At 47.7% G+C, this 14,841-nt stretch overlaps 1 protein-coding gene across 2 annotated transcripts in view; it reads left to right on the forward strand.

Moving 5' to 3' along the window:
* CDON (cell adhesion associated, oncogene regulated) overlaps positions 1-14,841 on the forward strand; it is a 91,651-nt gene that overhangs the window by 58,363 nt on the left and 18,447 nt on the right. For both annotated transcript variants that reach the window (XM_077249531.1, XM_077249530.1), the window contains 5 exons: positions 11,163-11,286; positions 11,688-11,963; positions 12,092-12,238; positions 12,931-13,074; positions 13,168-13,455. In XM_077249531.1, coding sequence (XP_077105646.1) covers positions 11,217-11,286; positions 11,688-11,963; positions 12,092-12,238; positions 12,931-13,074; positions 13,168-13,455 — 925 coding nt within the window. In that variant the 5' untranslated portion in view covers positions 11,163-11,216. The remainder of the gene's footprint in view (positions 1-11,162; positions 11,287-11,687; positions 11,964-12,091; positions 12,239-12,930; positions 13,075-13,167; positions 13,456-14,841) is intronic.

Raw genomic sequence — 14,841 nt, forward strand, 5'->3', positions numbered from 1 at the left:
ACCTCAGTGTGAACACGTCCTGATATAAAAGACCTCAGTGTGAACACGTCCTGATATAAAAGACCTCAGTGTGAACACGTCCTGATATAAAGACCACAGTGTGAACACGTCCTGATATAAAAGACCTCAGTGTGAACACGTCCTGATATAAAAGACCTCAGTGTGAACAGGTCCTGATATAAAGACCACAGTGAGAACACGTCCTGATATAAAAGACCTGTGTGAACAGGTCCTGATATAAAGACCACAGTGTGAACACGTCCTGATATAAAGACCACAGTGAGAACACGTCCTGATATAAAAGACCTCAGTGTGAACACGTCCTGATATAAAAGACCTCAGTGTGAACACGTCCTGATATAAAAGACCTCAGTGTGAACACGTCCTGATATAAAGACCACAGTGTGAACACGTCCTGATATAAAAGACCTCAGTGTGAACACGTCCTGATATAAAAGACCTCAGTGTGAACACGTCCTGATATAAAAGACCACAGTGAGAACACGTCCTGATATAAAGACCACAGTGAGAACACGTCCTGATATAAAAGACCTCAGTGTGAACACGTCCTGATATAAAAGACCTCAGTGTGAACACGTCCTGATATAAAAGACCTCAGTGTGAACACGTCCTGATATAAAGACCACAGTGTGAACACGTCCTGATATAAAAGACCTCAGTGTGAACAGGTCCTGATATAAAGACCACAGTGAGAACACGTCCTGATATAAAAGACCTGTGTGAACAGGTCCTGATATAAAGACCACAGTGTGAACACGTCCTGATATAAAGACCACAGTGAGAACACGTCCTGATATAAAAGACCTCAGTGTGAACAGGTCCTGATATAAAGACCACAGTGAGAACACGTCCTGATATAAAGACCACAGTGAGAACACGTCCTGATATAAAAGACCTCAGTGTGAACACGTCCTGATATAAAAGACCTCAGTGTGAACACGTCCTGATATAAAAGACCTCAGTGTGAACACGTCCTGATATAAAGACCACAGTGTGAACACGTCCTGATATAAAAGACCTCAGTGTGAACACGTCCTGATATAAAAGACCTCAGTGTGAACACGTCCTGATATAAAAGACCTCAGTGTGAACACGTCCTGATATAAAGACCACAGTGTGAACACGTCCTGATATAAAAGACCTCAGTGTGAACACGTCCTGATATAAAGACCACAGTGTGAACACGTCCTGATATAAAAGACCTCAGTGTGAACAGGTCCTGATATAAAGACCACAGTGAGAACACGTCCTGATATAAAAGACCTGTGTGAACAGGTCCTGATATAAAGACCACAGTGTGAACACGTCCTGATATAAAGACCACAGTGAGAACACGTCCTGATATAAAAGACCTCAGTGTGAACACGTCCTGATATAAAAGACCTCAGTGTGAACACGTCCTGATATAAAAGACCTCAGTGTGAACACGTCCTGATATAAAGACCACAGTGTGAACACGTCCTGATATAAAAGACCTCAGTGTGAACACGTCCTGATATAAAAGACCTCAGTGTGAACACGTCCTGATATAAAAGACCTCAGTGTGAACACGTCCTGATATAAAGACCACAGTGTGAACACGTCCTGATATAAAAGACCTCAGTGTGAACACGTCCTGATATAAAGACCACAGTGTGAACACGTCCTGATATAAAAGACCTCAGTGTGAACAGGTCCTGATATAAAGACCACAGTGAGAACACGTCCTGATATAAAAGACCTGTGTGAACAGGTCCTGATATAAAGACCACAGTGTGAACACGTCCTGATATAAAGACCACAGTGAGAACACGTCCTGATATAAAAGACCTCAGTGTGAACACGTCCTGATATAAAAGACCTCAGTGTGAACACGTCCTGATATAAAAGACCTGTGTGAACAGGTCCTGATATAAAGACCACAGTGTGAACACGTCCTGATATAAAGACCACAGTGAGAACACGTCCTGATATAAAAGACCTCAGTGTGAACACGTCCTGATATAAAAGACCTCAGTGTGAACACGTCCTGATATAAAAGACCTCAGTGTGAACACGTCCTGATATAAAGACCACAGTGTGAACACGTCCTGATATAAAAGACCTCAGTGTGAACACGTCCTGATATAAAAGACCTCAGTGTGAACACGTCCTGATATAAAAGACCTCAGTGTGAACACGTCCTGATATAAAGACCACAGTGTGAACACGTCCTGATATAAAAGACCTCAGTGTGAACACGTCCTGATATAAAGACCACAGTGTGAACACGTCCTGATATAAAAGACCTCAGTGTGAACACGTCCTGATATAAAAGACCTCAGTGTGAACACGTCCTGATATAAAAGACCTCAGTGTGAACACGTCCTGATATAAAGACCACAGTGTGAACACGTCCTGATATAAAAGACCTCAGTGTGAACACGTCCTGATATAAAGACCACAGTGTGAACACGTCCTGATATAAAAGACCTCAGTGTGAACAGGTCCTGATATAAAGACCACAGTGAGAACACGTCCTGATATAAAAGACCTGTGTGAACAGGTCCTGATATAAAGACCACAGTGTGAACACGTCCTGATATAAAGACCACAGTGAGAACACGTCCTGATATAAAAGACCTCAGTGTGAACACGTCCTGATATAAAAGACCTCAGTGTGAACACGTCCTGATATAAAAGACCTGTGTGAACAGGTCCTGATATAAAGACCACAGTGTGAACACGTCCTGATATAAAGACCACAGTGAGAACACGTCCTGATATAAAAGACCTCAGTGTGAACACGTCCTGATATAAAAGACCTCAGTGTGAACACGTCCTGATATAAAAGACCTCAGTGTGAACACGTCCTGATATAAAGACCACAGTGTGAACACGTCCTGATATAAAAGACCTCAGTGTGAACACGTCCTGATATAAAAGACCTCAGTGTGAACACGTCCTGATATAAAAGACCTCAGTGTGAACACGTCCTGATATAAAGACCACAGTGTGAACACGTCCTGATATAAAAGACCTCAGTGTGAACACGTCCTGATATAAAGACCACAGTGTGAACACGTCCTGATATAAAAGACCTCAGTGTGAACAGGTCCTGATATAAAGACCACAGTGAGAACACGTCCTGATATAAAAGACCTGTGTGAACAGGTCCTGATATAAAGACCACAGTGTGAACACGTCCTGATATAAAGACCACAGTGAGAACACGTCCTGATATAAAAGACCTCAGTGTGAACACGTCCTGATATAAAAGACCTCAGTGTGAACACGTCCTGATATAAAAGACCTCAGTGTGAACACGTCCTGATATAAAGACCACAGTGTGAACACGTCCTGATATAAAAGACCTCAGTGTGAACACGTCCTGATATAAAAGACCTCAGTGTGAACACGTCCTGATATAAAAGACCACAGTGAGAACACGTCCTGATATAAAGACCACAGTGAGAACACGTCCTGATATAAAAGACCTCAGTGTGAACACGTCCTGATATAAAAGACCTCAGTGTGAACACGTCCTGATATAAAAGACCTCAGTGTGAACACGTCCTGATATAAAGACCACAGTGTGAACACGTCCTGATATAAAAGACCTCAGTGTGAACAGGTCCTGATATAAAGACCACAGTGAGAACACGTCCTGATATAAAAGACCTGTGTGAACAGGTCCTGATATAAAGACCACAGTGTGAACACGTCCTGATATAAAGACCACAGTGAGAACACGTCCTGATATAAAAGACCTCAGTGTGAACAGGTCCTGATATAAAGACCACAGTGAGAACACGTCCTGATATAAAGACCACAGTGAGAACACGTCCTGATATAAAAGACCTCAGTGTGAACACGTCCTGATATAAAAGACCTCAGTGTGAACACGTCCTGATATAAAGACCACAGTGTGAACACGTCCTGATATAAAAGACCTCAGTGTGAACAGGTCCTGATATAAAGACCACAGTGTGAACACGTCCTGATATAAAGACCACAGTGAGAACACGTCCTGATATAAAAGACCTCAGTGTGAACACGTCCTGATATAAAAGACCTCAGTGTGAACACGTCCTGATATAAAGACCACAGTGTGAACACGTCCTGATATAAAAGACCTCAGTGTGAACACGTCCTGATATAAAGACCACAGTGAGAACACGTCCTGATATAAAAGACCTCAGTGTGAACAGGTCCTGATATAAAGACCACAGTGAGAACACGTCCTGATATAAAAGACCTGTGTGAACACGTCCTGATATAAAAGACCTCAGTGTGAACACGTCCTGATATAAAAGACCACAGTGTGAACATGTCCTGATATCAAGACCACAGTGTGAACACGTCCTGATATAAAGACCACAGTGTGAACACGCCCTGATATAAAAACCACAGTGTGAACACGCCCTGATATAAAAACCACAGTGTGAACACGCCCTGATATAAAAGACCTCAGTGTGAACACGTCCTGATATAAACACAGTGTGAACACGCCCTGATATAAAAGACCTCAGTGTGAACACGTCCTGATATAAAGACCACAGTGAGAACACGTCCTGATATAAAAGACCTCAGTGTGAACAGGTCCTGATATAAAGACCACAGTGAGAACACGTCCTGATATAAAAGACCTCAGTGTGAACATGTCCTGATATTAAGACCACAGTGTGAACACGTCCTGATATAAAGACCACAGTGTGAACACGCCCTGATATAAAAACCACAGTGTGAACACGCCCTGATATAAAAACCACAGTGTGAACACGCCCTGATATAAAAGACCTCAGTGTGAACACGTCCTGATATAAACACAGTGTGAACACGCCCTGATATAAAAGACCTCAGTGTGAACACGTCCTGATATAAAGACCACAGTGTGAACACGTCCTGATATAAAGACCACAGTGTGAACACGCCCTGATATAAAAACCACAGTGTGAACACGCCCTGATATAAAGACCACAGTGTGAACACGTCCTGATATAAAGACCACAGTGTGAACACGCCCTGATATAAAAGACCACAGTGTGAACACTCCCTGATATAAACACCACAGTTTGAACACGATAAAAATTAAAGAAAAGGACAGCGCCACACCAGGAAGTGACAGACAGGAATACGGCTGCAGGAGGCAGAATAAAGTGTATTCCTGTCTGTCACTTCCTGGTGTGGCGCTGTCCTTTTCTTTAATTTTTATCGTGGACTCTTCTGCTGGGATGGACCCCCTGGTGTGGACGTGCGCCCCGATGTCCATGGAGACAATGTCAGTATTGGGTGCGGTTTGACTTATTTTTGTTGGATACTCACAGTGTGAACACGTCCTAATATAAAGACCACAGTGTGAACACGTCCTGATATAAAGACCACAGTGTGAACAGGCCCTGAAGAGGTTTGGAGGTTTTTTTTTTCTGCAGCCATTTGATTGGACAGTGTCCAGTTTGGAGAACTTTTTTCTAAGTCTCTTCAGGGGAGGGGGAAAAAAGGCTCCGAAAACTTGTATTTCCACAAAGCAGATTTCCCATAGAAATGAATAGGACGCGTTCTCCAAGTGACTCTGGTTCTAAAATCCCCTTTATAGGATAGGACATGCTGGGAGTTGTAGTTTCTTGGCAGACGGAGACCACTGCCCGGGGCATTCCGGCTGCTACATGGTCTCCGCCTGTATTGGACGTCGTCTTCAGCTCATACACTGGCATCCACGGAGAATGGCCGCCCCCGCGGGAGGCGATGCGGACCCTGTGGGATACTTTAAAATTGACTTGGAAACTCGGCCAAGAGAACAGCGTGAAGATGCGGAGGATAAAGGCTTCTCTTCCATCTCCAAGGAGCCTCCGGCCCAAGGAATGTGTCAGTTTATTCTCTCTGTAGGAAACCTGTTGGCTCCACTACCTCCACAAAGGTAACGGGCCGGAGGCTTCCGCCGCTGCCCCCGCCTCCCCGAAACAACCCCGCCAACTGTACATTGTATCAAGATGTGAAATATTCCGGGTCTCTCTGTGCCATAGATGGAAAACGGAGCGTCAGATAAAGTCTGTGTAATAAGTAATTGTTCACACACCGCGGTTTTCAGTTTTCTGTATCCTGCGATGTAACATTTGTTATTTATTTGCCTTTGGGCATTGTACCAGCAGCCTGGCTCCATGACCGGTCCCTAGTTGACTCCCTGCAATGGTCGGGCGCACATGTAATAACGTCCTCACCCTTTATTATAAGCTTAAGGGTCTAGAAAATAGAACTTTTATAAGATTACATAATCATGGCCACATTAACAGCAGCGCCACCGCGGCCCGGAAGGTTGTGTGTGGTATTGCAGCTCTGCCTCATTGATTTTAGTAACACTGCATGGAAAGAGGGGGCACAAAGTGTTGTATGAAAGCAGCCATGATTTTTAGTCCACTACTCAACTTCTTAGGGTCTGTGCACATTTTGCGGATTCGCAGCTGTTTTCCATGCGTTTACAGTACAATGTAAACCTATGGAAAACAAAATCCGCAGTGCACATGCTGCGGAAAAGTAGCGTTGTTTATTCTGCAGCATGTCAATTCTTTGTGCAGATTCCGCAGCGTTTTACACCTATTCCATAATAGAAAACCGCAGGTGTAAAACTGCACAAAAACGCACTAAATCAGCTGTAAAACTGCAGATAAAACGCAGTGCGTTTTACCTGCGGATTTTTCAAAAACTGAGCGGAAAAATCCGCACAGAAATCTGCAATGTGGGCACATAAAAAGGGATCTAAACTTACTCAGAACTGTGCAAAAGTTCTAGGCAGGTGTGAAAAACAATTGCTGAAGGCGACGGTGCACTCACCAGATACTGATGATGGAGGTGACGGGCGGTCACAGATACTGATGATGGAGACGAAGGGCGGTCACCAGATACTGATGATGGAGGTGAAGGGCTGTCACAGATACTGATGATGGAGGCGACGGGCGGTCACCAGATACTGATGATGGAGGCGACGGGCGGTCACCAGATACTGATGTGATTTACATTTTTCTTTTGGTAATTCACTTTGCATAAATATTTGGAAACTTCCTATGTTGCAGATTTCTTCCACACCTGCCCAACACTTTTGCATGGTCCTTCACAATCAGGAGGGTAATGGCGTTGATGTCGCCGCTCTCCGCCCCTCGTAGAATCTTGCATTTCGCCTTCACTCTTGTCCTTGTGACAACACTTGTGGATGATGGGAGTTGTCGGCTGCTGGGGGAGCAGGTGCCCATTGTCCGACCTCCGATCCCTAATGATCTGTCTTCACTTGTATCACAATATTGATATCGGGGTGGACGGTTCCCGTACAGTGGAGATTTGGGGTCTGAGCGGCCATCGGACCCTGGTCCCCGTCTGATGATGACAGGTTGGATTTGTGAACTTTCCCTCAGGGATTCCTCCTCAGTGAAGCTTGTGCAGTTCTGCCTTTTTCTAGCTCGGAGCTTCAGCTCCTCTGCTGCTGTCAGTGAATGTTGCCGTCTTCATTGTATCCTGGGTCCCGTACACGGAGTCTGTGTAGATGATCCCCTGCCAGTGTCATAGGCTGCTCCATCCTCCTGCAGGTCCGGCCTCTGGATGAAGACGAGAAGCTTCTATTCACTGACAGGCAGCAGAGCTTTGCTGAAAAATTATGTTCATGCGACGTGGGTGGGGATCTCTCTGGAAACGCCCTGGCGGCAGCCCCACCCCGTGCTCTTCTCCCCTGTGAAGTGTTGACACCTCCTGTTTATTTTTCGGGTGTTCAAAGCCCCGACACCTGCCACCCCATCAGCTGCTCCGCCAAGAATGACCGCAACATTATCCGGGTGTCGGTCGGGCTTCTGCGGGGCGAGATGGTGCTGGAATCACTGGGGCTTCTCAGGGTGTAAGAGTCCACACTACAAGGGATTGTGACTGACTGTGCAAACCAAGCACAGCGCCCGGTGCACCCTCAGCGAGGCCAAGCATTGAAATGCCCCTTCCACATACTTTACCCATCTATCTCCTCCCTGCTCTGACTTTATGAAGCCAGAGCTGTCAATCAAAGAAGAAGAAGGGGCCGAGATAGAGGGAAGACCAGTAGGTGGGAAGGTGCACGCCAAGGGAGCATCGAGTGCGTGTGCTGGGTTTGATCAGTCATTCGATGCTGACAGTTCTGGTTTATTAGTGGGGCGCTTCTCAACAGTTTTATGGATCCTTCCCAGGTATCACTATGGGGCTCCAGGTGAGGGGCGGCTGGATCCCTAAATCTGCCATGCAGAGGGTTAGCTGCCAGCTGAGCATCCATGCAGCAGACCTCTATTCCTTCCCTGTCCCCCTATACACATGAACGCTCATCTCAACCGAGTGTCCATGTGTTTTCAGCACAAAGAGGAGAAAGCCGCTGCCAGACCCCTCTAGCCGCTGCCAGACCCCTCTAGCCACTTACAGACCCCTCTAGCCGCTGTCAGACCCCTCTAGCCACTGTCAGACCCCTCTTGTCGCTGTGAGACCCCTCTAGCCACTGCCAGACCCCTCTAGCCGCTGCCAGACCCCTCTAGCCACTTACAGACCCCTCTAGCCGCTGTCAGACCCCTCTAGCCACTGTCAGACCCCTCTTGTCGCTGTGAGACCCCTCTAGCCACTGCCAGACCCCTCTAGCCGCTGCCAGACCCCTCTAGCCACTTACAGACCCCTCTAGCCGCTGTCAGACCCCTCTAGCCACTTACAGACCCCTCTAGCCGCTGTCAGACCCCTCTAGCCACTGTCAGACCCCTCTTGTCGCTGTGAGACCCCTCTAGCCACTGCCAGACCCCTCTAGCCGCTGCCAGACCCCTCTAGCCGCTGCCAGACCCCTCTAGCCGCTGCCAGACCCCTCTAGTCGCTGCCATTTTTATGTTTGTTCTGTACCTTATATACTGTCAGGTTCTGGCTTTTTTGATACATTGATTTTATCACCGTCTCATCCTCAGACCCGGCAGTGACACTTGGGGGTCCAGTTTGCTCTCAGGTCTCACCTGGAATCGCTTTCATTCCTTGTGGTTTTCGGATTTGCCGGAGTCGTTACTTCTTTACTCTTCGTATATTTCTGGATTCTGCTTCTTATGTGTCAGATTCTTGCATTAGTTTGTTTCTTGCTGTTGGACCCTGGTGAAGCGCGGCCTGATCTCCAGCACTGGTCCCTTCCCATATTCTCTGTCCTCACAGTATTGTGTGTCAGGGGGAGTCAGGAGACCCCCATACATCAGCTGCTGAGACAGCAGGGGCCCCGTGTAGGAACAATACAGGTCCTTCTCAAAAAATTAGCATATAGTGTTAAATTTCATTATTTACCATAATGTAATGATTACAATTCAACTTTCATATATTATAGATTCATCATCCACCAACTGAAATTTGTCAGGTCTTTTATTGTTTTAATACTGATGATTTTGGCATACAACTCCTGATAACCCAAAAAACCTGTCTCAATAAATTAGCATATTTCACCCGTCCAATCAAATAAAAGTGTTTTTTAATAACAAACAAAAAAACCATCAAATAATAATGTTCAGTTATGCACTCAATACTTGGTCGGGAATCCTTTGGCAGAAATGACTGCTTCAATGCGGCGTGGCATGGAGGCAATCAGCCTGTGACACTGCTGAGATGTTATGGAGGCCCAGGATGCTTCAATAGCGGCCTTAAGCTCATCCAGAGTGTTGGGTCTTGCGTCTCTCAACTTTCTCTTCACAATATCCCACAGATTCTCTATGGGGTTCAGGTCAGGAGAGTTGGCAAGCCAATTGAGCACAGTAATACCATGGTCAGTAAACCATTTACCAGTGGTTTTGGCACTGTGAGCAGGTGCCAGGTCGTGCTGAAAAATGAAATCTTCATCTCCATAAAGCATTTCAGTTGATGGAAGCATGAAGTGCTCCAAAATCTCCTGATAGCTAGCTGCATTGACCCTGCCCTTGATGAAACACAGTGGACCAACACCAGCAGCTGACATGGCACCCCACACCATCACTGACTGTGGGTACTTGACACTGGACTTCAGGCATTTTGGCATTTCCTTCTCCCCAGTCTTCCTCCAGACTCTGGCACCTTGATTTCCGAATGACATGCAAAATTTGCTTTCATCAGAAAAAAGGACTTGGGACCACTTAGCAACAGTCCAGTGCTGCTTCTCTGTAGCCCAGGTCAGGCGCTTCTGCCGCTGTTTATGGTTCAAAAGTGGCTTTACCTGGGGAATGCGGCACCTGTAGCCCATTTCCTGCACACGCCTGTGCACGGTGGCTCTGGATGTTTCCACACCAGACTCAGTCCACTGCTTCCTCAGGTTCCCCAAGGTCTGGAATCGGTCCTTCTCCACAATCTTCCTCAGGGTCCGGTCACCTCTTCTCGTTGTACAGCGTTTTCTGCCACATTGTTTCCTTCCAACAGACTTACCATTGAGGTGCCTTGATACAGCACTCTGGGAACAGCCTATTTGTTGAGAAATTTCTTTCTGGGTCTTACCCTCTTGCTTGAGGGTGTCAATGATGGCCTTCTTGACATCTGTCAGGTCGCTAGTCTTACCCATGATGGGGGTTTTGAGTAATGAACCAGGCAGGGAGTTTTTAAAAGCCTCAGGTATCTTTTGCATGTGTTTAGAGTTAATTAGTTGATTCAGAAGATTAGGGTAATAGGTCGTTTAGAGAACCTTTTCTTGATATGCTAATTTATTGAGACAGGTTTTTTGGGTTATCAGGAGTTGTATGCCAAAATCATCAGTATTAAAACAATAAAAGACCTGACAAATTTCAGTTGGTGGATAATGAATCTATAATATATGAAAGTTTAATTGTAATCATTACATTATGGTAAATAATGAAATTTAACACTATATGCTAATTTTTTGAGAAGGACCTGTATAAGGGCCCTTTTGTATCCCAATTGCTCTTCATAATGCACAATCCCTCCTGTTTTGGAGGTAGTAGTGGCCCCCAGACCTCCTGGGCCCCTGGACAGCTGCTCAACGATATGTCGGCCCCTGATCAGATTGTTGGCCGGACCCTCTGAAATCTGAGTTTGGCCAATGTTCATCTCATGTGTCTGACGACCCTTCAATTATTAGTGAAATCCAGTATCCGGATCCAGTCCTGATCACAGGAAAGAGCTGCGGGCGATCGGGCAGCGTCTCTCCGGCACCTCGAGGACTCAGCTAATCTCTTCTGCTTCTCTTCCAGATTCTTCTGGTTTCTCCCCAACATTTGCACCGTTCATCGCTGTGACCTGGCGCTATGCATCCTGGACCGAGGCATCTGCTGCTTTGTCTCTCACTTCTCCTGCTGCCGACCAGGGCCGAGTCAGGTACAAGGGCAAATTATAATTATGTGACTGCACCAGCAGAACAGTGAGCGCAGCTCTGGAGTATAATACAGGATGTAACTCAGGATCAGTAATGTAATGTATGTACACAGTGACTGCACCAGCAGAACAGTGAGCGCAGCTCTGGAGTATAATACAGGATGTAACTCCGGATCAGTAATGTAATGTATGTACACAGTGACTGCACCAGCAGAATAGTGAGTGCAGCTCTGGAGTATAATGCACAACAGGCTGCGGGATCAATGCAGTAATCTTTAATATGGGAAGTCCTTGCTAATTTTTTAGGTAGATTTTCTTGAAATACCTTAGTGGTGCCACCTATAGGCGTCATTATGTGAATATATATTAGTTTCCTATAATTGCTCTTTCTTCCTTCCTTGTAGATGTGACTCTTCGCTTTCTGTCTGAGCCCCTTTCCACTGTGCAGAAGGCAGGGAGCAGGGTGACGCTGTTTTGCTCTGCAGAGTCGCCGCGGCCGCACATTTCATGGTTATTTAATGGAGAATTTTTGGATAGCAGAATGGGTCGGGATGTGGATGCTCCTCCAGGGCAGCTTGCCATCTCGGCTCTCGCTCCCCAGCACGTTGGACGTTATCAGTGCATGATGAATTCCAGCTCCGGCTCTATAATAAGTGCACCCGCAGCCGTGTCTATGGCCTGTGAGTACTGTGGGCGATGGACGGACGGAGCTCAGATACACCGATCCCTCAGCGAGACCTCTCAGCATGAGATCTTAGGGGATCACTAGGTCCGCACTCGTGTCACATTTTCTCTTTTTGTTTTGCAGATTTGGAAGATTTTGCAAACTCCTCGAAAGTGACTGTGACGGCTGATGAAGGAAGCAGCGTGATTATTAACTGCAGCGCCCCCCGAAGTGTCCCCCGTGTCCAGATACATTATAAAGTGAAAGGGAAATGGCTGGAGCGATCAGCAGGTGCGGCCGTGGGAACTCGTGTGATTGCATGGAGAGATGAGCCCCATAGCCGAGATTAAATGGTCCCTAGTATAACAATGCCAGGGGTCCGTCACTGGGCCCGGCTTCCGTCACTGGGCCCGGCTTCCGTCCCTGGGCTCGGCGTCCATCCCTGGGCCCAGCGTCCGTCCCTGGGCCCGTCGTATGTCACTGGGCCCGGCATCCGTTACAGTCATGGACCTCAAAAGCTCAAGGGGATGGCAACCATTGGGAGCCCTTTCGATGATAATAATATGGTCTCTTATCCACAAGGTGGGTGTCTTAGGGACCTCAGATTTAGGGTCCACAGTCTGACCGGACCCCGCACTCTGGTTCCTCAGTTTCCTTAGCTCCCTTGTGGATGGGGAGACCACCGAATGGTTCAGAATAAATAGTTTTGCTCCAGTCCACACTTCTGGGGGGTTTGCTTGCACCTTTATGGGCCACCTGTATGGCGTGTGTGCCCCATCACTAGTCAGGCATGCAGCGCCGGCTCATTCTTCATGGTTAGAGGTTGGAGGATCTCCTGGTATCTGGCACATGTCCCCTCCAGATGGAGCTCCCTTCGAAGCTGACCCTGCACAGACCAGTCCCACATGCGGCACTATCGCAGGTCAGGGATGACGCACTTTGCCTCTCTGTATAATAGCAGTTTCTATCTTTTATGTCTTTAGACAAGTTCCTGATTTTACCTTCAGGAAATCTGCAGATTTTCAATGTGTCCCTGGAGGATCGCGGACCGTATAGATGTGCGGCCTATAATCCAATGACCCATGAGCGGAAAATCAGCGCCTCGGTCTACAAGCTGGCTATAAGAGGTGAGCAGCGTGCATGGGGGGCCGATGGACCCACGTGGTCTAGTCTACGGGTCTGGACTGTCCTCTTACAGCTCTTCATTCCCTCCCGGCCAGATCCATCTCACGATGACGCCAGTGTCGCACCGCCGGTCATCACGCACAAGGTGTCCGCTCACCTGCACGACTCGCTGACTCTGGAGTGTGCACCCGCGGGCGCCGGTAATCTCCATGTTCGCTGGTATAAAGATGGACGTGATGCTATGGGGGAAAGATGGAGGAAACTGTGGTTCACTCATCTAGTGATCGAGGATGTGGAATCCGTGGACAGGGGGAACTACTCCTGTCAGCTGGGACATGACCCTCTGGGAATCGCTGTGGTCAATTATACAGTCACCATTCTAGGTAAGAAGCAGAACTCCAGAGCTGCACTCCCATGAGAAGTGTGGGTAGTGGGGCATTCGGAGACGGACGGTCCGGTGTGGTGTATATACAGGGCATTCGGAGACAGACGGTCCGGTGTGGTGTATATAGGGGGTATCCGGAGACGGACGGTCCGGTGTGGTGTGTATACGGGGCATTCGGAGACGGACGGTCCGGTGTGGTGTATATACGGGGCATTCGGAGAAGGACGGTCCTGTGTGGTGTGTATAGGGGGCATTCGGAGAAGGACAGTCTGGTGTGGTGTATATACGGGGCATTCGGAGACGGACGGTCCGATGTATATACGCCCCGGGGCATTCGGAGACGGACGGTGCGGTGTATATAGGGGGTATCCGGAGACGGACGTTCTGGTGTGGTGTATATACGGGGCATTCGGAGACGGACGGTCCGGTGTGGTGTATATACGGGGCATTCGGAGACGGACGGTCCGGTGTGGTGTATATACGGGGCATTCGGAGACGGACGGTCCGGTGTGGTGTATATACGGGGCATTCGGAGACGGACGGTCCGGTGTGGTGTATATACGGGGCATTCGGAGACGGACGGTCCGGTGTGGTGTATATACGGGGCATTCGGAGACGGACGATCCGGTGTGGTGTATATAGGGGCAACCGGAGACAGAGGGTCCGGTGTGGTGTATATACGGGGCATTTGGAGATGGGCGGTCTGATGTGGTGTATATACGGGGCATCCGGAGACAGACAGTGTGGTGTAGAGCACCGATCTGCTCCTGACTTCCTCATAAAATAACAATTCTTTATCAAGTTCTTCCTCTGTTATTCCTCTTGGAAATGAATGGCCAGATGAACAACTGGGCGTTACCATTCCTCCTGTCAATAAGGTGTGTTTCTGTGCAGCCTGACGCTGGACCCAATTAGTGTCGCCGTGTCATATATTTTCAGGAGGTGTAACCGAGGAACTACACAACGCAACATTGTAAGAAAAGAAACACCTCAGCGGCTCTATAGCCTTGTTCACATTGACTCCTATAGGGAACGTGGCGCCCAAAGTCTGCGGCCTCACATTCACCGATCAGACTCTGCTCGGGTCATGGACCTTGAAATACAAGGACAGCGATGGGCCCAGGCACCTGCAAGTCCTGCTAATGGTGTTGGATAAGTGGCGCACATGGAAATGACTGGATGTGAAGGCGTCCGTCATCTTTGTGATGCTGGAAGTGGGACCCTCCTTGAGCCATGACAGAGATTTAAGTGGTGAACTGTGTGCCCGCCCCTGAGCATCCTACTCCGCATGGAGGATGATGGGAAGAGTGGTCGTCACTCGTGAGTGGGGGCATTGCACCCCTGTAGCCCCCCAAACCCTCAGGGCCTTTAAGTTACTTTGTAA

Source organism: Ranitomeya variabilis, chromosome 4 (assembly GCF_051348905.1).
Source record: "Ranitomeya variabilis isolate aRanVar5 chromosome 4, aRanVar5.hap1, whole genome shotgun sequence".
Classification (NCBI taxonomy): Eukaryota; Metazoa; Chordata; class Amphibia; order Anura; family Dendrobatidae; genus Ranitomeya; species Ranitomeya variabilis.